General features: G+C 41.4%; 2 protein-coding genes across 4 annotated transcripts in view; one reads left to right on the top strand and one right to left on the bottom strand.

Moving 5' to 3' along the window:
- The window catches only part of FZD3 (frizzled class receptor 3), a 70,336-nt gene extending 55,350 nt beyond the window's left edge, over window positions 1-14,986 (bottom strand). The window contains exons 1-3 of one of the 3 annotated variants that reach the window (XM_011983899.1): window positions 14,849-14,986; window positions 9,195-9,233; window positions 5,973-6,505 (exon numbers count right to left, since the gene is read on the bottom strand). In XM_011983899.1, coding sequence (XP_011839289.1) covers window positions 5,973-6,161 — 189 coding nt within the window. In that variant the 5' untranslated portion in view covers window positions 6,162-6,505; window positions 9,195-9,233; window positions 14,849-14,986. Of the gene's footprint in view, window positions 1-5,972; window positions 6,506-9,194; window positions 9,239-14,848 lie in introns of all 3 variants that reach the window. The other 2 variants (XM_011983898.1, XM_011983897.1) reach the window with 2 other exon arrangements.
- A 3,919-nt stretch (window positions 14,987-18,905) lies between these two features.
- The window catches only part of FBXO16 (F-box protein 16), a 63,593-nt gene continuing 56,159 nt past the window's right edge, over window positions 18,906-26,339 (top strand). The window contains exons 1-2 of the mRNA XM_011983909.1: window positions 18,906-19,038; window positions 25,519-25,633. Of these exons, the coding sequence (XP_011839299.1) occupies window positions 25,535-25,633 (99 nt within the window). The 5' untranslated portion in view covers window positions 18,906-19,038; window positions 25,519-25,534. The remainder of the gene's footprint in view (window positions 19,039-25,518; window positions 25,634-26,339) is intronic.

Genomic DNA, 26,339 nt, shown 5'->3' with positions numbered 1-26,339 from the left:
GGGCGCCTGTAGTCCCAGCTACTCGGGAGGCTGAGGCAGGAGAATAGCGTGAACCCGGGGGGCGGAACTTGCAGTAAGCTGAGATCCAGCCACTGCACTCCAGCCTGGGCGACAGAGCGAGACTCTGTCTCAAAAAAGAAAAAAAAAAAAAAAAGAAATCTTTGTCCCTAAAGGACAAAAAGAAGTATAAAGAAATCTTAAACTGCTTGCTGTAATCATTGTTAGTAATAATATTACTAATATTATTCTGAAAATCTATAATGTATGTGTATAATAAACTTGAGGATAAGAGAATAGAGAAACAAAAATGAATTTAAAGATGCTAAATAAAATCCATAGCCAGGCATGGTGGTTCACATCTGTAATTCCAGCACTTTGGGAGGCCAAGGCTGGTGGATAGCTTGAGAACAAAAGTTCGACACCAGACTTGGCAACATGGTGAACCCTGTCTCTACAAACAAACAAACAAACAAACAAACAAAAAACACAAAAATTAGCCAGGCATGGTGGCATGCACCTGTAGTCCCAGCTACTCAGGAGGCTGAGGTAGGAGGATTAATTGAGCCTGGGAGATTAGGACTGCAGTGAGCCGTGATTGTGCCACTACACTTCAACCTGGGTGACAGAGCAAGACCCTGTCTCAAAAACAAAACAACATCCTGCAATATTACTTGAATTGCAAGTATCAGTATAAACTTATGATTGACTTTCTCTTAAAAAAAAGTATTCCCTAGCTGTGTTCATGAAAAGGCCTAAAAATGACTTAGTATCAACAGACTTAGCACCCAGATAGTGATCTCTTAATTCTATCATTTCCAAAATAAAAGAAACCAGTGCTTCCTAGAGAAATTGATGATTCAGGGTTTGATGCGGAATTTTATGAAGTGAGCTTGAATCACACCAGAAAGAAAAGAAACTATTAAATATCATTAGGGTGGTGTCAAAAACACTAAGGAGGGCTAGGTGCAGTGGCTCATGCCTGTAATCCCAATGCTTTGGGAAGCCAAGGCAGGAGGATAGCTTGAGGCCAAGAGTTCAAGAGCAGCCTGGGCAACATGGTGAGACCTTGTCTCTACAAAAAAAAAAAAAAAAAAGTTCTTTAAAATTAGCCAGGCATGATGGCATGTACCTGTAGTCCCTACTTTGGAGGTTGAGGTAGGGGGATTGTTTGAGCTTAGGAGCTTGAGGCTACAGCAAGCTATGATTGCTCCACTGCACTCCAGCCTGGGTGACAGAGCAAGACCTTGTCTCAAAAATAAAACACTCAGGAGCTACCATGTAGAGGCTCCCACTACCAAACATGGAATATTCTGAGCCTCAATAATCACTGTGATAGATTTAAAACATCAAATATGTTAAAAACAAACAAACAAACAAACAAAAAACAACCTTGAGTTCACAATGAAACTTAAACCAAAAAAAAAAAAAAAAAAAAGAACCCTCACTGGTCACCTTGGATGGATGGTTGGGAATCAACTAATTATTCTAAAAACTAATAAAGGGGGAACATGGAAGCACTTATCCTATCTTTCTTATATAAACTGTACAAGAAAGTAATCCAATAGTCAATGAGAAGCTTCCGAATATTCCAGCTAAGAAATGAAGAAAGGGTAACAGAATTAGAATATCACCATGTTGCAAACCCCTAACAAAACTATTGGTCTAGGAAATCATCAATGGCTGCTAACATTTACAAAAAGAGTAACAACTTAATATTATGTGCTCTTGGCAGGAGTATGTTAGCTACCTATGAAGTATTCCTTCCAAAACAACAATAAAAAACCAAACTGGTGTCAAATCAAGCTTCTACAGTGCCTGTTTACAAAAATAAATGAGACAGAGACATGGTAAACACCACCACAGGGATGCAATCAGCAAAATAAAGACTATGGGAAACTCTATAAGACAAATATATTACAAGAAAAAAGGGGAACAGGAAAGGAAAACCTATAAATTAAAACAGACTTAAGAGACATCAATCGGATGCAATGTATGAACCCTGATTAGAAAAAGCCAATATGAAAAAAAATTGTGGAATATGCAAGAGTAATTTGAACATTAATTTGATACTTGACACTGATAAAGAAATAAAGGTATTGTGTTCATGTATTTTCAAAGAGATCTTACTTTTCAGAGATATATACCAAAATATTTGTGGATTAAATTTTGATATTTGGGATTTGCTTCAAGGTGACCCAGAAGGGCGTGCAGTGATAATGAAACAAGACTAGCTACGAGTTGGTAATGTTTAAGGCTGGATGTGGATACATGGCATTTCATTATATTATTCTATTTGTATATACTGAACATTACCATAATAAAGTTTTTTAGTAAAAAGCTCAAATTTGAGTTTGGATAACTGGGAGACTGGTTCAAACATACTTGGTTCTTAATGAACCATAAAAGATACAGGATGTTCAGGCTTTTAAGCTCTGTGTTCCTACTAGGATTATTTCACTGCCAGATTCCCAAGCTCCCATTATAAGAAAACCTTAAATCATAAAAATATCTTTAATGAGAATGACAAAGGAAAACAGGAAATGGAGGCAAACACAAACCATCCCAGGAATTTTTCCTCTGATTATCCTATAGAGAGGCCTACTTTCCTCTATATACGGGGTGGGGAGGAGCAAGCAATCAGCCTCCCAAAGAGATTAAAGATTGCTCGTTCTACACACTAACTGAAATTAAAAAACAGGGTGACAGGCAACAAAGAATAATGCTCTGTATTCACACAGCACTTTAACTTTTCAAAATTCTTTAACATAAATGCCACTTATCTCACTTGATCTTAACAATAACCCTATAAAATGGCAGGAGAAAAAATTTACTTCCTATTGGAAATCAACACAAAGAGGTCTCAAACCTAGTTAGTGACAGAATACAAGTCTTCTATCCCTATTCTAGTGCTTCTTACACTAATCTGTTCCCATCCTAGCCAATTTGGTTCAACTATTCAGTATGAGGAAAAGCCTGCCCAGATCTCTTTTATTACCACTAGAGTCGTAAATACCTGATAATAGGGGGCTCAGTAAAGATTGCTACTGACATTTGTTGATTATTGCTCCATGCTGAACAGTTCCCAAAACTTTACTTAGCAATTTGGACAGCTCAAAATGGTTTGGAAGGCTCAGAAGTGAGAATTTTTTTTCCTATCAAAAGCTACTCATACCCAGGGGGAAAAGAGAACATCAAGTTAACAACTTAGAAGAATGTAGCATGTATGTTTGTATATCAATGTGCATGTTTTGGAAGGCAGAGATAAAGAAATAAACATATTAGCAAGAATCTTCTTTTCTAACTTAATGGATTGACACTTACCCATCTAAACATGTCCCAATCTCAATAAAAGTACAGAGTATGAACCCTGCAGACACGATGTAAGAAATCCAACTTGATTGTGAATAAAATTTAAAGTAACCCAGATTCTGTTCCCCTCTTTGTGGCTAATCTAGCTTACTGCCCACATACCATTGTGTTCCAGGCACTCATTTTAACTCACAAAACAGTAAAGGAATGGACTCCAACCAGGCGCAGTGGCTCACACCTATAATCGAGCACTTTGGCAGGCCCAAGCAAGTGGATCGCTTCAGCCCAGGAGTTCAAGACCAGCCTGGGCAACATGGCAAAACCTTGTCTCTAAAAAAAATACAAAAAAATTAGCCAGGGGTGGTGGCACACACCTGTAGTCCCAGCTACTTGGGAGGCTGAGGCAGGAGGATCACCAGAGCCTGGGAGGTTGAGGCTGTGGTGAGCCATGACTGCACCATAGCACTCCAGTGTGGGCCACAGAGTGAGAATATGTCTCAAAAAAAAAAAAAAAAACCACAAAAAAAGAAAAAAGGAATGGACTCTAGGCAGGCTTAAAGCCTGGGGCCTGCTGAAAGATGCTACACCTAGGAAACTGTCTTTGAATTCATCCAGTCTCACAGCAAACACTCAAGAATGTGCTGGGTTTGCTCCAATTACTTGTGCCTGCTAAGCTGGTTCCTGGATCAGCAGAGGGATGGAGGTGGACAGAGTCATCAGCAGCACTGAACAGGCTGTGTTGTCTGCTGAATTTCCACGTCATTTGCTATTAAAGAAATGTTACACTCTCAAACTGTGTTTGATTATTCTTTCAGCCAGTGGCATCACTGTCCTGATATGATAACCATGCAATATGCAACTATTCCCAACATTACTTCAAGTCATTAGAACCTTCTCTTAGAAACCATTACTCACTTAGGTGCTCTCCCTAGAATGTCTGAAATTCAAACAGAGGCAACCCCATTGTCACTGAAATATCTAGACTACCTGTGTATATTTGAGAAGGCAGAGAGGGCCTATCACGCTATCACTATGAATGAATGCCCCATGAACCTACAAGGAGGGATGCAAATTCACTGGAGCAAATATGTGGTGTTTCTAGTACTTCCCTTTAGATGATTTAGAAATGGAATTTGGAATAGAATTAATATTTGCAAATCACCTATTGTGTATGATGCATTGTGCTAGCTACTTTATAAATCTCTTATTTAATCCCAACAGCCCTTCAACGTATATCATATACTGCCTTTTCACAAATGAAGAAAACAAAGATCAGGAGTTTGTTAAGTAACTCGTCCAAAGTCTTAAACCTACTACATGGCAGAGCCAAAAGTTGAACCCAAGTCAGAACAAGCATCTTTATGACCTGCTTCTTATTAACCCATTTGCTTCCCAAAGGAGTTATGATTTAAAATGATATCAGACATAAAAATGTTTCTAATTCAATTTTCTGTGAGAAATCAATAGCTTTAATACATAGCAAAGACTACTATACCTGGAACCAACTTATTGTATTAAACCAATACCCATTTTTATATATCCTAATCTGATAGCCTATACCAAATCTCTCTCTTCAACCACTTAGACCTCGCGTACTCAGAGGAAAAGCAAAAAATGTTTTGTTCAACATCTACAGCATTTTCAAACATGTGGAATATATAAGATGCCCTCCTTATTTCAAAATATATTAATAATAATCTTACAAATTTTCTCAGACTTAGGTTTTTCGATTTTACTATAAAATGAAGAATTCTAAAACATAGGCTTCCATTTGCTGAAAGCGCTATGGAAACAGGCTGAAGTCTAATGTATCAAGCATTCCCTCTAAATTATATTAGGTAGCCTCACTAATATGAGAATATGAACAAATGGTAAGAGCTATCACTTATAGAGTACTTACTATGTGCCAAGTACTATACATGGATTTTCACTTTGTACCTTACAGAAGTCTCTAAGTTACAAGCAAAGAAACTATGGTGAGAAAGTGGTGAGAAAGTTCATATAACGTGGCCAAAGTATACAGTTAGAAAGTGGTAGATGTAGAATTCAAACTCAGGTTTGTCTACCTCAAAGTCTATTCTTAATACCACCACTGCTTACTGCCTCCCAGTTCTTATCTGGTATATATATATCCCTGTCCTCAATTCTAAAACCATTATAGATATATATACCCTTATTTAAACCTATTATTAACTATATCAATTAATGTGTCCACAGTTTGTAAATTTGAAATAGTTTCTAAATTAAAATAATTAAGAACTGTCTGAAGAATTACCATTAAAAAAATTCAAATAAGGCAGCAAACTTTCATAAAATTCTGAGAGATCAAGAACAGATAATTCGCATTGACAAAAACTTTTTCACTGCTTGGGAGTTATTCTTAAATTTTAAACTTCTGAATGGCTATTATCTCCCATGTTCTGGTATTTCAAATTTCTTTATAAAAGTATAATGTCTAAAATATAACAGTTACATTCACCAAATGTGAATTCTTCAATCTATTAGAGTCTGAAGCAAAACATATAAATTTTTAAATGTATAAGACATAATTTAAAATAGCATATTATTTTCCTGTTGTTTATCAAACACATTCATTAGATTGGCTGATGGGACAACACAAGAGTCATTCACTAAGATACATCAAAGAATAGACCAAGTCTTACCTCCATTGCTAAAGCTGCTGTCTGTTGGTCATAATGATTCAGAAGATTAGGCATGAAGGTAGTATTATAAGGCAAATCTTGGCACATCCTCAAGGTAATAGGTTCACAAGAAAACAAACTGTGCCCACCTATATGCCCCACGAACACAGTCAAGGGCCAAAAAGAGAAGACAATCCAAGTCATAGCCATCCTTCCTGGGTCTGAACGAGATTCGGATGATCAGGCCTACTCAATATGTATTTTAGATATTTATACACCTGCAGGTCTCAGCTCGAAGATACTTCTTCTATATCTTACTGTTAAGTTCTTCAAACAGTTAAATACTCTTCGCACCGTCAGAGGTTTGTTAGCTTGGTCTCACAAAAGGCGTTTGTTTTTGGTTTCACAACATGGGAAAATGACATCATCTTGTCTCTTCTTTTCATTTTATTACATGGGGCACATTTGGCCAACATATCAAGTTGATCAACCACATTCCCAAACCACAGATTCCATCTTAGGAGAAGAGCTATTTCTTCCTTCGACTGAAATATCTGGAAAGTATTATTTTAAAAAAATGGGAGAAATTAGTCATTTGCTCTCAAAGTATTATGGACTTGACATTAATAATCTTTGATGAGAGATATTACACTGACCTAATAGTTAACAATATGTGGGTACTTTATAAAGATATAATTTTTCTACTTTATCATTTATGCTATAGCTACACTAAAATGATTCTTAAACAGCATTTAAATGCAAATTTCATTTCTTCCCTCAGTTGCTTATATAACACATGGTTTAACTTCTCATCTATAATGGCAATTTTTCATCAGTCACAATATATAATTGATTCATTTTGAAAAATTCTTATGCTATTGTCTTGAATTTTATTTAAAATATAAATATTATGCTTATAACCTAAATTATTGAACTTAAAATTGTATGTGTTTTAATCTTTAACAGTATATTTTTGCATTAACTGATGTAGCAGAAGACATCTGTGAAAGTGGTCTGAAAAATAAGTCAAAAGATACAGATTCAAGTCTCTTGCTAGCTGTGTGAATGTAAACATACCACTTAACTTCTATGCACCCAGAATTTTTCTTCTTGAAAATGATTCCAATACCACCTCGCTCACAGGGATGATATGAGTGAATCATTAAGACAAGGAACGCAAAGGTACTTTATAAATGGTAAAGCAGTATTAAACATTAGACATTTTAATCACTGAATTAGTTTATACAAATGCTACCTCTATCAACCAATACTGAACTGACATATAGAAGGTTCTAAAATACTAGGAAATTTTCACAGTATTACATTGTATTTTAGATAGTACAAAAATTTAACAACACAGATGTAGCACTAAGAAATATTTCATCAACGAATGGTCATTACACACAGCCATGCTGCACAGAGAATAGAAATCATCCCTAAAAAGTCACAGCAGAAATAAGAATAATTCCCAGTTATTGTTTCCACGGAGCTTTAGAATTTCTAACTTGTATGTACTTCTCCAGGGGCAAACTTATGTGTGATTCTCAATTGGAGCTGAGAGGGTGTGGGTGGAGTGGAAGGCAGGTCTGGTATGAAAAAGGCATATTCTAAGCTATCACATTTCGATTTGGTTTAGTAACGATGTTAACTTTGCTTTTATTTCAATTTGTTTCATATGCACTGGATAGTTTTATGTTTGTTGTGGAGAGCCTAGGTTGGGAAAAGATGAGAAATTCAGGTTCAGAAATTCTCAAAGCCCCAGATTAACAGGACAACTCAAATACTAGCACCTATAATAACTTAGATTGTGGGACCTGGAACTGCTTTGGCTTAAGCGGGGAAAGAAACTATCCTTTCTGCATTAACTATCAATGATTGGGAACTCTATGTCCCAAGCTTCAGTTACCAGACAGAAAGCTATTTGGAGAAAGTAAAACAATGGCTGAATCTTCCCAATTTCTCCCTCTAGCAGATGGTCTTGACTAACGGAAGGGAAAAGTGTATGGTCCCTAGAATTAGGAAACTAAGGTTAAAAGTAAGCCCTGCTCAAAAAGCCCCAAAGCTCCTCATGTTCTACATCAGAAATTTCTGAAACGGATTCTTGGCCTGCCATATTTTTTTTCTCCCCACAAATGTGGAGGTCTGCCTATAGAAAACTTATACTGGGCTGGGCGGGGTGGCTCATGCCTGTAATCCCAGCACTTTGGGAGGCTGAGGCAGGTGGATCACGAGGTCAGGAGTTCGAGACCAGCCTGGCCAACATAGTGAAACCTCGTCTCTATTAAAACAAAAAAGTAGCCGGACATGGTGGCAGGCGCCTGTAGTCCCAGATACTTGGGAGGCTGAGGTAGGAGAACTGCTTGAACCTGGGAGGCTCCGGTTGCAGTGGGCTGAGATTGCGCCATTGCACTCCAGCCTGGGTAACAAGAGCGAAACTCCGTCACAAAAAAAAGAAAAGAAAACTGATATTAACCATAGTTAAAAACATATTTATCTTAATTACCATGCAGCACAGTAACAACTATGCATATCATTAAATACATCAAATAACTGTTGAAAGTTTTATTTGATTGTAGTATTAAAACATCCATGTAAGTTCAGTCTTTGTTGTTTATTGCTTATGCAGCATATTCATCTGCCTGCAACTAAAAAAAAATTAAAGGGAACATTACTCCCTATTGAATATGTATATAGTAACACCAAGAATTTCAAAAATTTCATTTAAACTAATCTATTTTTCAAGCAGGTAGGGGTTTCAAATCAATGGTTCAAAGAACACTACCACATAAAACCTGAGGAAGAAACTGAGCAATATCTCATTCAGCTTTTAAAACTAGCTGATATGTCCCCCTACATTCTGCCTACTCCATCTATTTTACCTGGTTTCCTCTTTTATTCCTTTTGCCTCACTTGCAAGTAAAGTATCCCACCTTCTTATAAAAGTGCTTCCTTATGTACTATGACATTCACATTACCATGTACCAAGATGCTTTTGTAAAATCTACTGTTCAGCTGTGAAAGGACAATAATCTTGATACAGAAAGACTGTAGTTTATGATTATTAAAAGAAGGGAAAAAACAGCAGTGGAATTCAGTGAGACAAAAAGAAAACAGGCAAAGTACAGGTGTTAAAGAATTTTCATTTCCCCCAAAATATCAGTTCTCTAATCTTAAAGTGTAGCAGATTCATGGATTCTCCCAGAAATCTGAATCCTGGAGAATGATATGCATTCTAATGATTACCTCAGGTTACAAGTGCTCCATGTCAGGTCTTGAGAAATGCTATCCTAGAACAGAATAATTAAAAAGAATAAAGGTATCATTTATATAATTATATACATAAAATGAATTTTAAAAATAAAAGCAGATAGGGGATAACATTTTAATAGAAACATAAGTAAAAGACATAAATTTACAAAAGAAAGACAAGTAGCCAAGAAACATATGAAAAGATATTCAACTTCACTAATAAAAAATGCAAATGTGAGATAAGATTTTTGCCAATCAGATGGGAAAAAACAATAATGATAGAACATAGTAAAGGGTGGGAGTACAGGGTAAAGAACACCTTCAACATTTCAACATTTTCAAATGCTAATAGTAAACTAGTTGGTACTTTAAAAAAAAAAAGGGGGGCTACTTATATCAAAAGCCCTTAAAATGTACACAATTTCATCCAGCAAATCTATCTTATAATTTATTCTAAGTAAACACATAAGTACACATGATGCACAACCAAAATATTAGTGTAACACTGTTTATAACAATTAAAAAAAAAAAAAACCTAAAAGTTGGAAACAACCTGAACGTCTACCAATAAGAAATTGGTTAAATAAATTATGGTATAAACACATGATGGAATATTATAGTTACTAAAGTTACTATAGTTACTAAAAATGATGAGCATAAACCTGTATTTGTGGATATGGTAAGATAGTAACAATAAATAAAAAATAAAATTTAAAAGCAGTTTACAAAACAGTATATGTATATAGCTCATTTTGTCAGAAAAAATATATGTACACGTAATATAGTAAAACTATTTCGATTGTTTAAAAATAAAATATTAAATGCTTTATGGAATTTTGTTAAAGAACCTATCATGCATTATTTTGTGTATGAAGTAATTAACTCTGCTCAATCTATAAATGTGTGCTGACTAGCTGACAAGAAAAACTACTAGTGAAATGACTGGTTTATTGACTACTAATTAAGCAACAAGCCAAGGAACACGTTACTGCTCTACCGTACCTAGTAAGAAAAGCAAATCAGTGATGATCAATATAGTAAGAGTCAAAATCTGATTTTCAATACTAAAAAAATCAGATAACCAATCAACTGAATCAAATGGTATGCACAACTTAAAAACTTTTGATAAACATTCCTGGCTGGGCACAGCGGCTCACGCCTGTAATCCAAGCATTTTGGGAGACGAAGGCGGGCCGATCACTTGAGGCCAGGAGTTTGAGACCAGCCTGGCCAACATGGCAAAAACCTGTCTCTACTAAAAATACAAAAAGTAGCTGGCTTGCACCTGTAGTCCTAGCTACTCAGGAAGGGCTCGAGAATTGCTTCAATGTGGGAGGCGGAGGTTGCAGTGAGCAGAGACTGTACTACTGCACTCCAGCCTGGGTGACAAAGTGAGACCCTGTCTCAAAAAAATTAAATAAAATAAAAAATTAAAACTTTTGATAAACAGTCCAAATAATATGTCTTCAATAACATAATGAATTATCTGCTTTAATCACAATCATGTGAGCATGCCATTTTTCCTAAGGTAGGGTCATCCATGGAAAAGCTATAAGTTGAAGTTCCAGATTTGCAGGACATAGTAAAGATTCTGGCCAAAGAGATCCTATCCAAACGTAGCAAGTCATTAAATAAAGGTTACTAGTTGTTTGGGGCGTTCTTACTGATATTATCTTCTTTTTTTATTATAAGAAACTGCAGTATATCAACCGGAAAAACAAAGGGGGGATCTACTAGATTAACATAATTGGAGTGAGCAGCTTCAGGGGTGAGGGCCCTGCAAAAAGTGAATGCTATGCAACAGTTGCTCATGCCCTTTGTAGGGGAAAAGAGACACATTCACTTCTCCATAGAGCAATACAGAATATCTGGAAAGCTGATTTCAGACTAAGTTACTTGGTTAACATTCCATCAGAAAACAAAAAGGACTAGATACTTTAAAGTTTATACATTTCTATTTTTATGAATGTACAACATTAGGAATTTATATTTCCCAACCATTATTTATCAGGTTTCTTTTGATGACAAAAAGTCTTTAAAATAAAATAAACTAAGTATTTCTCCCGAAAGACAGCAATAAAGGGAAGGGATTCCAATCTTGGAAGACCATCTTCCCAGGCTGGCTGCAAAATCAGACCCAAAGAACTCGGTGGGAAATGCAGGAGGTGGCAACTGGGAAGAGGAAAGCAGACTGAATCCCAGAAGAAAGGATGATGAGAGAAGTGGGCCCTAAGGGTTTGTCAAAGGGGTTCTGCAACAAAAGATTATGTTCAGCAACTCTATTCCAATTTACACTTTCTCTACAGATAGGGCTCCATTTCATTGTTCTGTTGAGAATTCATTTTCTTGACACCTGATAAATGCAGGTAACATTTTGCATTTCAACTTGAGAAAGATCATCTAAAGGTTGTCTCAAGAAGTAAATGCTGGTTACACAGTGACTACAGAGGGAACACGAGGAATATTCTTTGTCTTTTTTCAGACACGTTTTCAAGAACGCATTGCAAGGATGAGCAATAACTATCTCTAAATAACAGTTCCTTCTCTTAAGAAAATTATTGTCTTGTTAGACAAAATATACACTCAGCGAACACTCATTGCTCAAATGGTACTTTCCTTTTCTTAAAGTCTATATAGTCTTTGGCCCTTTGCCTACTGGTTGCTACAAGAAAGTTTATATAGCTTCATATTTAATTCACAGGACCTAGATTCCTACTAATCTCAGAGAATCTCTTTTCTGAACTTTCCTACTTCATCTAATGTTTAAAGTCCATTTGTCATCATCTACTGATTACAACAAATAACTTAATCTTCCAATGTGTTAAGTGATTAAGGCTTAAAACACACACACACACACACACACGCACACAGAGGAAAAGTAAATCCATCTAGGTTCAAAATTTAAATGAATGGTAGGCATCAAAGTTCAGTCCAATTTAGAAATTATTAATTACTAAGACTAAAGAAGACAAGAAGACAGAAGATCTTTAAAAACTGACCTGAAAATAAAACTGAAAAGTTAAGAGACAGATAGATTCTGGACTTTAAAATGGGCTGAAATTTCAGTCCAGCTTCTCTTAAATCTGCTATCAAAAAATTCTCTAATACCAAGTCCCTGCTTTCCATCCCCCTTAACAAGGCTGTATGGTTTGCATGCTTTGACTATGGAATTATTTTAATGAGATAAAATCTGGGGACCAGGATTTGGTTTTCAGGTCCACTAGCCTAGTTATATTCATCTCAAACTTAATGTGCAATACACTCCATGAATATACCGAACTGTCAATAGTTCCCAACGTGATGAACTGGAAAGCAAAAAGAGGAAATTGATTTTTTGACATAGTAGGTAAAACTCTTTCCTAGCCAGTAAGAAGCTGTTACACTTCACTTGTTCCTAGCATTATAGAAATATCACTACTGAAAATCTAATTTCTTTCCTCGAGACTACCACAAATTTTCCTCCAATCTATGCTGAATAATTTATCCAGTACATATTTTCAAAATCATTCTTTTTATTTTTGTGCACAGCTGCAGTTTTAATCATGCATAATTCTAGAATTCTGGGGATAGGAAAAAAAAAAAAAACTTCAGGCCAAAACCGCTCAAAGAAGTGGTACGAATTGTTTCCTACTATCTGTCTCTGAAGGAAAAGAAAGTCAACAGCAGCTTAACATCAACAAACTCACATACTCAGAAAAAGTTTTGAATATAAAATCTTAGAGTTTCACTATCAAACTAATATGAAATTTAAGTTTGTTTCCTGGGAAACAGACAACTTATTGTGAGTAAAAAACTCCTCTCTCCTTCCCCAGTGATAAAGCTTTCACTTTGTTCTATACAAAGAAAGAATGTGCACTTTGCTATTAAATTCCCTTAGCCCTCTCTACTTCAAATATCTCAATCACGGAACATCCAAGAAATATCCACCTGAATGCTCAAAGCACAAAATAAAGCTCAGAAGCATAGAGTAGCTAGGATGAGGAAACGGCTCATTGTCCTTCTTCTCCTTTTATAAATGGGGCGCTTTTACAGATTTAGGAGACATGGAGATACAGAATTTTAGTAGTGGATGAGGGAAAAAGGATAGGAGGAAAGAGACGGCAGAATGATAGGCTTTACCCGTAATTTACTTATTTTCCTAACAGTTTCAAACAATGGGGTGGGACGGGGGTATAGTAGAAGGGCTGCCTCTTAGTTATACTTTATCTTCAGCTCTATCCTTCCAGCCCCGCCCAGTCAAGCTCTTACACCTCTTTCCTAGGCTCTCCGACTCTGATTTTTTTTTTTAATCTTTGTGGGTTTTCTTTTTTTCTGGAGGAAAAAGATAGTATTGATTTGTTTAATAGTAAAGACGGAAAGCATTATCTTCAGGAGTAACCACTTCTTAATAATAGAACTAAGGATTTCTATTCCTTTTCCAGACTAAAATGCAGGAACGGCACCAGCACACCACCAAGGACTAAAGGAGGATGAGGGAAGGAGGTAACATCCCCAGGGGTAGTCAGGTCTTTGTTTCCTTGTTCATATCATACTGGCTTTACAAAGTAACTCAATACCCATTAATAAGCATTCCCTATCAGAATTACTTCTGTAAGATGAAGCTGTGTCTGAACACTTTCCCATAGCAGTCACTGATGTGGCTGCTCTTCTGTACTGCCGCTGCATCTCCCTCAATCCAGACGGGGACCAAAATTCAAAGAGTCATTCTACACTGGGCAAACCGCCGAACCTCCTTCATGGGGCCGATCTCTCTAAATCTGAAGTCTACTCCTCTGCCTCAATTCATGGCACGTGCTTTTGTTCTTAAAAACAAAGCCAAGAAAAGCCCCCTTGGCTTATCTTACAACAGAGGGATCGAACTCAAGACTCCTAGGATGTAAAATACCTCTAGGAAAATGTTTACATGTCTTAAAAGGACATAAGGCTCCTTAACCTTGCAGGCTATTTCACAACAGCTTGATTTCAGATGCGGACCCTCGGGCATCCAGCAGTGGCCACCCCACGGCAAACCCACAGCCCGCGGAGGAGGCAGCCGGGGGAAGCTCGCGGAAGGGAGCAAGGATTTTGCAAACTGACGGACCGGCGGGGAAACTTTCAGGCGTGAGCAGGCAAAGGTGGGCCCGAAGCTGACCCGAGCCGGGGCCGGGAGCCTGGCGGCGCGCGCTTCGGGCTGCAGGGAGCCACCGGCGCATTGTCCTCCGCCCCCCGGCGCCCCGCGCTGCCGCCGGCTCCGGCCAGGCTCCTCTCCCAGCCGCGCAGGGTCTGGGCCGGGGTGGAGGCGAGAGAACCGCGGTCCACACTCGCACAGGTTGCCGAGCGCGGGCTCAGGGCGGACAGGGTTAACCGTCTCCAGGGGCAGCTCCCCCGTCAGCCCTCAGCCCCAAACTAGGCGTCCCCGAGGCCCCCTGCCGCCACCGCGGGCCCAGGCCCCCGCTCCGCCGCCCGCCACAGCCCGGTGCCCAAGGCTTTTGTTGTGGCCGCGACGAGAGGAACGATCCCTAAGGAGGAGGCGCCGGGCTGCCGCTGGCTCCTCGACGCGGGCTGAGGCGGAGCAGCAGGCAGCCGCGCGGCGCGTCCGCGGGCTCCACACTCGCCGCTCCCTCTCCCGCTGCCCCAGCCCAGGGGCCCACACGCTTCGGGGGGCTCACCTCAGACCCCGGCGTCTGGCTCCAAAGCGGTGGGGGCTGCACCGCCAGCCGAGGGCGGCCGCGCGTCCCTCAGGTACCCGGAGCGGCGGAGGACCGCCAGCGCGCGCCTCCCAGCGACAGCGAGCTTTCGCGAGCGCCAGGGCGCGCGGCCCGGGGAGCGAGCGCACGAGCGCGCGCGCACGCACGGGGCAGGCGCACTGAGCACGCTCGGCCGAAAGCTCCCTGCCGGAGCCTGGGCATACCGGGCTGGCCCGGCGTGTCTCGTTGTTCTCTGCCTCTCGCCCTGATTGACGTCTGGAGCTGCCCTGCTCCGGCGTGCTAGTTCCCAGCCCCGGAGGCGCTAATCTGAGACGCACTCGGGGGCCTCCTGGCAATGCACTCCCTCCCCTGATAACACGCGAGCGCGGAGGTGTGATTGCAGGACCACCTACACCTGGTCTGAGAACCAGAGGTGCCGACCTCCGGACCTGGGGATTTGGGGTGCTCAAGAGGCAGATGCCCGGATACTGAGGGTGGAATGGGGTGCAGGAGCTCTGGCCTGCTACAGAGCTCCACGCGAAACAGCGTGGCAGACAGGCTACTCGCCCGGGATAGTTCATAGCCTCTTGGCCAAGACCTTTGGAAACAGGTGGAGCTGGTCGTTACTGGTGCGCGCCCCAATTTTTGCTCCTTAGGAAATGTTTCTCCTCTCCTTTTCTACATAAGCGGCTTTAAAGCTGAAAGAATTCTTAAAGATCGTCTAAACTGAACCTCTCATTTTTCAGACGAGGAAAAGAACGCCCCAAAAGGTTAGATGATTTACCTAAAGCCATGCAGCGTTTTAACAACAGGGCCTGGATTCATCCCAACCTGTTGTTGGGATGAAAAGAAAAGGGCTGTTTTTCTTTTCACTGCACCGTTTAACCGTTTCTTTCTCTTCTTTTTTTGTTCCTCGTGAACCTAGATTGCATGGGCATCATTTTGTTCATTCGGTAGCACATAGAACTTAAAGAAATTGAACAATGTGAATGGACTTAGCACTATTAGAATTGTACACTTAAATATGGTTACAATGGTGCATTTACGTTGTGTGTGTTTTACAATTATTTTTAGAAAGGCGCTTGATACGTGTTAAGTAAATGTTTAAGAGTATTGAACTTAGACCTAGTGTTTCACATCAGAAGGTGAGCTGTGTGAACAGGCATGATAAATGAGATCTGAAATGACAGTTTCAGTTTCTCTAATAAGTAAATACTTATGCAGTAAACAATGTTTAAAATAATATTGATTCTTAGGTTGATTCTAGGCAGGGCAGTGTATCCTCTGGAGCCAGTGGTGCCTCTGTGGACAGTGAGTGAGGGGGCAGATAGTGTGGGGGAAATCTGTGTGTATCAGATCCCTTGTAGCTGGGGAACCTCCGGAGATGCTGTGCAAGGTGCATTTTTATTCAATTTAGCCACCATCCTGTAAAGACTGTCAGGAATGGGACACATCATAGCTCAACATCGGGAGGTGGGAATGACGTAGAAATGATCACCACTGTATCAGCATGACTAAATCTCAGAAAAAGAACATTGAGTGGGGTGGGGGGGACACAAGATATATAAGTGATTATGCCTCTTTAGAAAAAAAAAAAAACTAGCAATACTATACAATGTCTATGAGGGCAAACATACATATAATAAAAGCATAAAAATGGACAGAAAGGCTGCACACCAATTTCGTGACAATGACTGCCTCTAGGCAGACAGGGAAGGGAATGAGACCTGGGAATGAGACAAAAGAAGCTTCTCCTGTATCTGTGAAATACACACAAATGTAACATTTTTTTAAAATCTCCGTGGAGAATCAAGGGTGTTTCTTATGAAAGTGTCCAAACTTTTCTTTATGTTCGAAATGTCCCCCTTAAAAGTAATTAATATTTGGGGCTGAGTGAGGTGGTTCAGGCCTATAATCCCAGCATTTTGGGAAGCCGAGGAGAGAGGATCGCTTGAGCCCGGAGTTGGAGACCAGCCTGGGGAACATAGCAAGATCCTGTCTTTACAAAAATAAAAATTAAAAAATTAGCCTGGGAGGATTGCTTGAGCCCAGTAGTTCAAAGCTGTAGTGAGCTATGGTTGTGCCACTACACTGCGGCCTGGGCAACAAAGCCACCCCTGTCTCTTAAAAATAAATAAATAAATAAAAAGTAATGTTGCAGTGTCAGACATTGAGAACTCACTGTGAACACAGACAGTGTGGACGGTGTGGCTTAGGTTCTTTTGGGAGGACAGTAGTCTGATGATGAGGTGCAGGACAACAAGAGGCCCAGAAGGTGTTGGTTGAGAGGCAAGAAGAAAGAGATCTTCTTTTCAGGAATGAAAATATTCAAATCCAACAGGGCTAAAGGAGATGCTCTCTATGATCCCATCTCTCTTTCATTCCGTGTTGTAACCACAAATACGAAGTCTTTAATGAGCGGGAACTTCATAGAGAGACACAGCACTCCCGACATTGTTAAAACTGGTCTCTTTCTGGATGAACCCGTTTTGAAACCATAAAAGCTAACTGGTAATACATGGTAATTTAGTATTGCATCTAAGTACCTCCCCCAGGCCACCCCCTCACCGCCCCTTTCCCCAAGGCTTTGTTTATTCATTTAGGTACAACCTGGTCATGTGGAAAAAATCCCTAGGCTGGAATTCAAACAACGTAGGTTCTAATTTCAGTTTGGCCACTTACTGATCCATTTTAATCTAAGGAAAGCAACAACTTCTATGAGCTTCACTTTTTCTTTTCAAACTGGAGATATACAAATGCTGCCTATTTAAAAACTATAAAACAGGTCAGGCACAGTGGCTCACTCCTGTAATCCCAGCACTTTGGGAGGCCGAGACGGGCAGATCACCTGAGGTCAGGAGTTTGAAACCAGCCTGGCCAACATGGTGAAACCCTGTCTCCCCTAAAAATACAAAAAAAATTAGCCGGGCATGGTGGCAAATGGTTGTAATCCCAGCTACTCAGGAGGCTGAGGCAGGAGAATCGCTTGAACCTGAGAGGCAGAGGTTGCAGTGACCTGAGATCGCACCAGTGCACTCCAGCCTGGGCAATAAGAGCAAAACTCCGTCCCCTAAAAAATAAAAATAAAAACTATAAAACACAACAGAAACACAGGGTTTGTACATTTAAGTCGGAGAATGCCTTCTTATTGGTTTTGGGAAACAAAGATAGTGAGGAAAGTCTTTTTTGCTGTTGTTTTGTTTTGCTTTTTGTTGTTGTTCACTGCTGCTTATAAGACCTGATTTACATTGACCAAAGGACCTCTGTTCCGGAATTTTGAACTTTTTGGTATCCTCCAGCACTTGTTCATAACTCTATAACAGCTGTTAACCGTGGGAGCCTTCCATTAGGTATTTGTATATTGCACTTTCCAGTCTTCCTTTTTAGATTTCTTTTTTATCCTTGTATTCTCATTTCGCTTCTTATTACAAGACAGGCGCTCAATAAATTTAATGAATTGGACGGGATTCTAAGAGTTCCCAAATTTAGTTATTCTTATTAGGGCATGCCATCTGCTGGTTCCCTGGTGTATCTGTCAGTCAGCCTGAATTCTATAATCCAATAAATTGAAATTTGCATTTAAGCATTTGTGTGTCTGTGTGTTGGGCAATTCCTCCTGGCCCCATCCTTCCACTTCCTGTTGCAGGTGCTATTATTTCATTGAACCAGTCTCGAATTCTTCTTCCTCCAACCCTCTGTTTACCTGTTGGCCACTCTTAAAACCTGGCACAGTGGAGCCTGCATTTCGCAGCTCCGGAGTGCCCAGGACAATGTGACTGGGCATGCTCCGTAGGTAGGTAGGGCTGATTTGGGACACACTACGTCTTGAATGAAGGTTTTCAACGCTGCTTGTTTCAGGATTCGACGCATCTTCATTGTCGGGTTATATTGAGACATTGCAGTCCCTCCCACGCTCTCGGCCGCCACACTTGTTAATTTTATCCCCGTGCCCAATTTTGTAGCCAGCCCTCCTGGATCTCGCGGCCAATCAAGAGCCCACACATTGTTGCCTAAGAGACCCCGGATGCCAGCGACGGGATTTATAGGCGGTGATTGGGCTTGCTGGAAGCTGGGAGGGGTGAGGGGCTGGAGGTAGTCAGAGAAAAGCTGACCTAATGCAACTGTGGTAACGTCAGCGCTCGAGGCTTGAAGAGGGAGACAAGCTAAAAGAGGTGAGAGCTGTGGGCAGTGCATGAAAAAGATGGAGACTCTCTTTGGAAAGCTCCTGGGTCTCTCATGAGCCTTGTCAGTGCTCCTGGGGATTTCATTGTACCCTCTCATTTGGGCTACAGTGCAACTGCCAGATATTCATACTTGTGAAATTAACAACCCACAGATAATTATATGCGTACCAAACACTAGCTCTTTGCGTTGTATTATAGTTCTTGCTTTTTAAAAACTAGTTAAGCGGACGATGAATTCGTATTTAAATCTACCCATACCCTATTTCTTGATAATTTCCTGATAATAATTTGAGATTCCCTTATTTGATGATATTACAGTATATGGGTAAATTCTGTTAGCAGACAGACCCAATCCTATTCTGCTCAGCGAACTCTGCATATAACCCCAGAGCCCAGTATCATGTTCTGAGTTTCACTCTACATTTCTACAATTCTACAAGGGTTTTGTTTTGTTTTTTGGTTTTTTTGGTTGGTTGGTTTTGTTTTTTTTGTTTTTTGAGATGGGGTCTTGCTGTGTTGCCCAGGCTGAACTGCAGTGGTGCAATCATAGCTCACTGCAGCCTTGAACTCCTGGGCTCAAGCGATCCTTCCACCTCAGCCTCTTGAGTAGCTGGGACCACAGGCACCCACCGCCACACCCACACCTGGCAATTTTTTATTTTTTATTTTTTTTTGTAGAGATAGGATTTTGCTGTACTGCCCAGGCTGGTCTGGAATTCCTGGGCTCAAGAGATCCTCCTGCTTCAGCCTCCCAAAATGCGTGGATTATAGGCATGAGCCACCACACCTGGCCTACATTTCTACAAGTTGTGGTGGTGGTGGTGGTGGTTTTTTTGTTTTTCAAAATGGGGTCGCGCTCTGTCCCCCAGGCTGGAGTGCAGTGGCATAATCTTGGCTCACTGCAACCTCTGCTTCCCAGGGCAATCCTCCCACCTCAGCCTCCCGAGTAGCTGGTACTGTAGGCACACACCACCACACTGTGCTAATTTTTTGTTTTTGTTTTGTTTTTGGTGGAGACGGGATTTCACTGTGTTGCCCAGCCTGATCTCGAACTCCTGAGCTCAAGTGATTCACCCACCTCAGCCTCCCAAACATTTCTACAAGTTTTAATCCTTAAACTGCTCCCCACTTCCACTGCTGTAGTCATTTTTTCTATTGATTTAACAAATATTGAGTACCTATGATATACTACTGTGATGATTCAGGTGAGCAGTGAGCACCGAAAAACCACATAAGCCAAGAATCATCAGAGTTGTGTGGCACGTTCTCAGAGTGGCCATGAGTTCAGTGTGTCTGGGCAGAGAGTGCATAAAGGTGGGGCCGGGTGAGGCTGAAAGAGTAGATGGAGGTAAAATCATGGCAGACCTAGACTTCCGTGCAAGGAAGTCTGGATCCTGTAGCCATCAGTGAACCTCTGAAGGTTTAGAGCTGAAAAGTGACATGATCAACTGGTCTTTTAAAAAATACCTAACAGGAGACTGTGAGCTCTATTAAAGCAGACTCTTATCTTTGTACCCCTAACATCTGCCTTGTAGGTACTTAGTAAGGTGGTTAAATAATGATGACAGTGTGAAGAATGGCTTAAGGCAGGAGGTGGTGGCTCATGTCTGTAATCTCAGCACTTTGGGAGGCTGAGGTGGTGGATTGCTTGAGCCCAGAAGTTTGAGACCAGCTTGGGCAACAGAGCAAGACCTTGCCTCTCCAAAAAATACAAAAACATTAGCCAGGAGTGGTGGTGCACACCTGTATTCTCTGCTACTTGGGAGGCTGACATGGAGGATTGCTTGAGCCCAGGAGGTTGAGGCTATGGTGAGCTGTGATCACACCACTGCCCTCTAGCCTGAGTGACAGGGCAAGACCCTGTCAAAAAAAAAAAAAAGGCTTAGAAGATCAAATTGGAAGTATGTGGCCAGAGGACCCATCCTTGCTATTGAAAATGAGACTAGAACCATATGTCAAGAACTAGGGTCCTAGGCCCTCTTTCTGTATTTTAATTCTAAGAAAAAGATGAATATTTGGCTGGACGCGGTGGCTCATGCCTGCAATCCCAGCACTTTGGGAGGCCAAGGTGGGCAGATCATGAGTTCGGGAGTTTGAGACCAGCCAGGCCAACATATTGAAACCCCGTCTCTACTAAAAATACAAAAATTAGCTGATCATGGTGGCAGGCACCTATAATCCCAGCTACTCGGGAGGCTGAGGCAGAAGGATTGCTTGAACCTGGGAGGCAGAGGTCATGGTGAGCCGAGATTGTGCCACTGCACTCCGGCCTGGGCAACAGAGTGAGACTTTGCCCACCCCCCCACACCCACCAAAAAAAAAAAAGAAAGAAAAAGATGAATATTCAAAAGTAGTCCTTACAAGGAAGGAGATTACAAAAAGCAACAGCAAAACATCTGTGGAAAGAGAGGATGACAACTAGCTTTGTTTTGTTAAGTGGGGACAATTATGTTTTGTATGTGTTATATAAAAATCTCTGTAGCTGGGCACAGCGGCTCATGCCTGTGATCTTAGCACTTTGGGAAGCCAAGGTGGGCGGATCACTTAAGGTCAGGAGTTCAAGACAAGCCTGACTAACATGGGGAAAACCCCATCTCTACTAAAAATACAAAAATTACCCAGGGGTGGTGGTGCATGCCTGTAATCCCAGCTACTCGGGAGCCTGAGGCAGGAGAATCACTTGAACCTTGGAGGAGGAGATTGCAGTGAGCCGAGATCGCGCCACTGCACTCCAGCCTGGGCAACAGAGTGAGACTTCATCTCAAAAGAGAAAAAAAAATCTGTCTTAATAATAGCAAGTGGTCTGTTCTGTGAGCATGTATGTGCATGCAAATACACATACTGCCTGTCTTGTGGAATGGAAGGAGGAAAATACTGTAAAAGGATAATAGCAAGAGACGAGGCAGGACATCCACATTGGCCTATATGGCCAAGAGGGCTGCTTCCCGGGGCCAGGCCCATCTGCTGAAAACCCATCTATCTTTAAGCAGGTTGAAAGAAAGTCTAATCTAAGTGACATGTAGCTCTGAGGAACCAGGAAAAAGAAAACAACCAGTGCAGACCCTTGGGGGAGTTACCAAGGAGAGCTACTTGTCCTCATTCAGAAGAACGTGCCTAGGATCAGTCACATGATTTCCTACACAAACTGGAAAGGAGAGAGTTGTTCAGCATAGAGCAGGGGTAAGCAAAATTTTGTGCGTATGTGCATTTTTCTAGGGGAAGAATTCATAGCTTTCATCATATTCTCCAAGAGCCATGTAGCTCTTAAGAAAGGATTCAAAACAACTCATTTAATTTTTATGTTTTTATTATTTTTAAAAATAATTTAAAAATTGCTCTTTTTAAAATAATAAAATTGCTCTTTTTAAAATAATAAAAATTGGTCTGGCTCTGTTGCCCAGGCTGGAGTACAGTGGCGCAATCACAGCTTACAGCAGCCTGAACCTCCTGGGCCCAAGCGATTCTCCCACCTCAGCCCTCTGCCCCTGCCCCAAGTAGCTGGGACCACAGGCGTGCACCACTATGCCCAGCTAATTTTCTGGGTTTTTTTTACTTTGTGTAGAGACAAGATCTCACGATGTTGCCCAGTCTGGTCTCAAATTCCTGGGCTCAAGCAGTCTTTCTGCCTCAGCCTCCCAAGTGCTGGGATTACAGGCAACAAAAAAACTAGTTTAAAAAAAAGAAATGTAGCCCAGATACGGCAGTGGCTCACGCCTGTAATCCCAGCACTTTGGGAGGCCGAGGCGGGTGGATCACCTGAGGTCAGGAGTTTGAGACCAGCCTGACCAACATGGTGAAACCCTGTCTCTACTAAAACAATAAAATTACCTGGGCCTGGTGGCTCATGCCTGTAATCTCAGCTACTAGGGAGGCTAAAGCAGGAGAATCACTTGAACCCAGGAGGCGGAGGTTGCAGTGAGGCAAGATAGCACCGTTGTACTCCAGCCTGGGCAGCAACAACAAAACTCTTCCGAAAAAAAAAAAGAAGAATAAGAAGAAGAAATGTAGAAAATAAATAACAACAACAAAAACAAATATATCACTTTTTAGCTGGGGAGAGCCAGACTCAGAGGCTACACTTTGTATCTATAACTTTTTTTTTTTTTTTGAGACAGAGTCTTGTTCTGTCACCCAGGCTAGAGTGCAGTGGTGCGACCTCCGCTCACTGCAACCTCTACCTCCTGGGTTTAAGCGATTCTCCTGCCTCAGCCTCCTGAGTAGCTGGTATTACAGGTGCGCCACCATGCCCAGATAATTTTTGTATTTTTAGTAGAGATGAAGTTTTACCATGTTGGTCAGGCTGGCCTTGAACTCCTGACTTCAGGTGATCCACCTGCCTCGGCCTCCCAAAGTGCTGCGATTACAGGTGTGAGCCACCATGCCGGCTTGCTCACATGTACTTTTATCATTAGCTGCCAGTTAATATTACTGTAATGAAATCATTTCTTTTGGCTTAGTAACTCACCTAAATGTGTCTCAGATAGTAGCTGTTGAGGCTGAGAAGAACCTGAGTGCTGATCTGAGCGCCCCTCATTCCAGTGGCATATTGGCAGCAGACAACTGCAGGAAGGCATTGTCTTGGCACCCAAGGGGGTTTAAAACGTGGGCTTTATCTTCCTGAGAGAGAGTATTACATGTCAAATGAGAACCTCAAAGATCTCCGATAGTGTTTGGGAAAATCCCATACCAGCCAAAAAATAATGATTTAAAAAAATTATCCAAGGCCGGGCACAGTGGCTTGTGCCTGTAATCCCAGCACTTTGGGAGGCTGAGGTGGGCAGATCACCTGAGGTCAGCAATTCGAGACCAGCCTGGCCAACGTGGTGAAACCCCGTTCTGTACTAAAAATACAAAAATTAGCCAGGCATGGTGGCAGGCGCCTGTAGTCCTAGCTACTCGGGAGGCTGAGGCAGGAGAAGCGTGGGAGGTGGAGGTTGAACCTGGGAGGTGGAGGTTGCAGTGAGCCGTGTCTGCACCACTCTACTGCAGCCTGGGAAATAGGGCAAGACTCTTTCTCAAAAAATAAAAAATATCCAGTATCTGTTGCTGTGAGGTCATTTGTGGAGCCCATTGATCAGGCAAGCAGGCCCTGGTCCCATTAGCCATCTCTGCTACCTGTCCTTGTGAAACCCACCATCAGAGCGTGGAAAATGCAGAAACCTGCAACCCTGAGTGTATATATCAGAACTACTCTCAATCAGCTACTAAGGGAGCTGAGGCAGGAGAATCACTTGAACCTGGGAAGCAGAGGTTGTGGTGAGCCGAGATCGTGTCACTGCACTTGAGCCTGGGTGACAGAGCAAGACTCCATCTCAAAATAAATAAATCAGTTAATAAAATAAGAATAAGAATAAGCCATTGTCAGCCCAGTTGGCCTAGTTTGGTCTCATGACCATCTCTTGGCTAGGGAAGGACAGGCTACCTTAATTAATTAAACCATCAGGCTATAAACAATGAGGGAAAAGTAATTCCTCCTGAAAATTAAAGTGCTTTAATCAAAAGGAGGCAGACATATACTGGATGACTAAAAATAGCAAATTTCCCCCAATAAACTCAAATCTATTCATTTCCAAAGCCTTGGCTTTGTCTCTCCCGCCATGCTACCTCTTTAATACACTCTCAGGCAGGAGTTCTAGTTACTTGGATATCTGGAAGTTAAGAGGGGAGGAGGAGAGTTAATATCACACAAGGGACAAGAATGAAGTGTTTCATATTGCATGATGATTTCAAATTTAAAATACTTCTCTTCCTGGCCCATATAGTATGTCCTCAGCTAGCGGTGATTCTGGATTTCCCCCCAGAGTCCATTGAAAATAAAGTGGCATTAAACTGACCTGGGTCCGACTACCAGTTCCACCACTTGCTATCTGTATGACCTTGGACAGGGTGACATCAATAAGCCAAATTTTCCTCATGTGTAAAGTGAGTTAAAACCCACCGCCTTACCAGATAATTGTGCGCTTCCATTGAGGAGACATATGAAGTGCTTGACATATAAGATGCCCCCAATAAATGCTCTTCCTACCCCATTCCCTCTGCCAACATACTACAAAATTATATGGTATTAGTATTGGTTTATTTATTTATTTGTTTTGAGGTGGAGTCTCGCTCTGCTGCCCAGGCTGGAGTACGGTGGTGCCATCTTGGCTCACTGCAACCTCCAACTCCCAAGTTCAAGTGACTTTCCTGCCTCAGCCTCTCTAGTAGGTGTGATTACAGGCATGTACCACCACGCCCAGCTTTTTTTTTTTTTTTTTTTTTTACATTTATTTTTAGTAGAGACAGGGTTTCACCATGTTGGCCAGGCTGGTCTCCAATCCCTGACCCCAAGTGATCTGCCCACCTCGGCCTTCCAAAGTGCTAGGATTACAGGCGTGAGCCATCGTGCCCGGCCGGTATTAGTAATTTTTGTTTTCTGAGGGTTATATGATTCACTTCTTCTGATAGGTGCTGTTTTTCTTATGGAAGGATATCTAGTTGTTTCATGATGGCATTTGCACCTCCAAAAAACCTAGATGGTCCCAAAATGCAGACAAAGATGAGCACCTGGACACCCTTAAACCATCAGCTATTGAATGACCGGGTAAGTGACCAGAACTATTTTATCAATTGAATCCATGACTTAAAGGAAAAAAGATATTAAAATTTTACTTACCAAAATGTGAACAGGAATTATTTAGGATTGTGTAATGGATGAACAAAAACCAAAATGAAGATATTCAAAAACTTTTACTGAACCCTTGCTATATAGGCAAAGCTGGCAATAGACACAGAGTCCTAGCCCAAGAAGAAAATGTCTTGGATTTGCTCTTTCGCCCACCGTCACCTTCCTCTCCCACCCCACTTGCCTTTTTTCTTCCATTGCTTGTTCTCCCTAGAACCACCAGAACTGAGAAAGGAGAGAGTGGTCCACGGCATTCCCCAAAACCCGGTTTTCTTGGTATAGTTGAGGCTGCTGGGTAATGCTGCACATTTAATGAGATATATAAAAAGAATACATTTCAGCTGATTATTCACATTACTCAGGTTCTCTTAAGACGTTTATTTTCATGGCCGGGTGCAGTGGCTCATGCTTATAATCCCAGCACTTTGGGAGGCCGAGGCGGGCAGATCATCTGAGGTCAGGGGTTCGAGACCAGCCTGGCTAACATGGTGAAACCCCGTTTCTATTAAAAAAAAAAAAATTAGCTGGGCGTGGTGGTGGGCACCTGTAATCCCAGCTACTTGGGAGGCTGAGGCAGGAGAATCACTTGAACCTGGGAGGTGGAGGTTGCAGTGAGCCGAGATCA

This window comes from Mandrillus leucophaeus, unplaced genomic scaffold (genome assembly GCF_000951045.1).
Source record: "Mandrillus leucophaeus isolate KB7577 unplaced genomic scaffold, Mleu.le_1.0 Scaffold256, whole genome shotgun sequence".
Taxonomy (NCBI): Eukaryota; Metazoa; Chordata; class Mammalia; order Primates; family Cercopithecidae; genus Mandrillus; species Mandrillus leucophaeus.
Note: the sequence above shows the minus strand (reverse complement) of the source record. Positions and strands in the feature narration are given on the sequence as shown.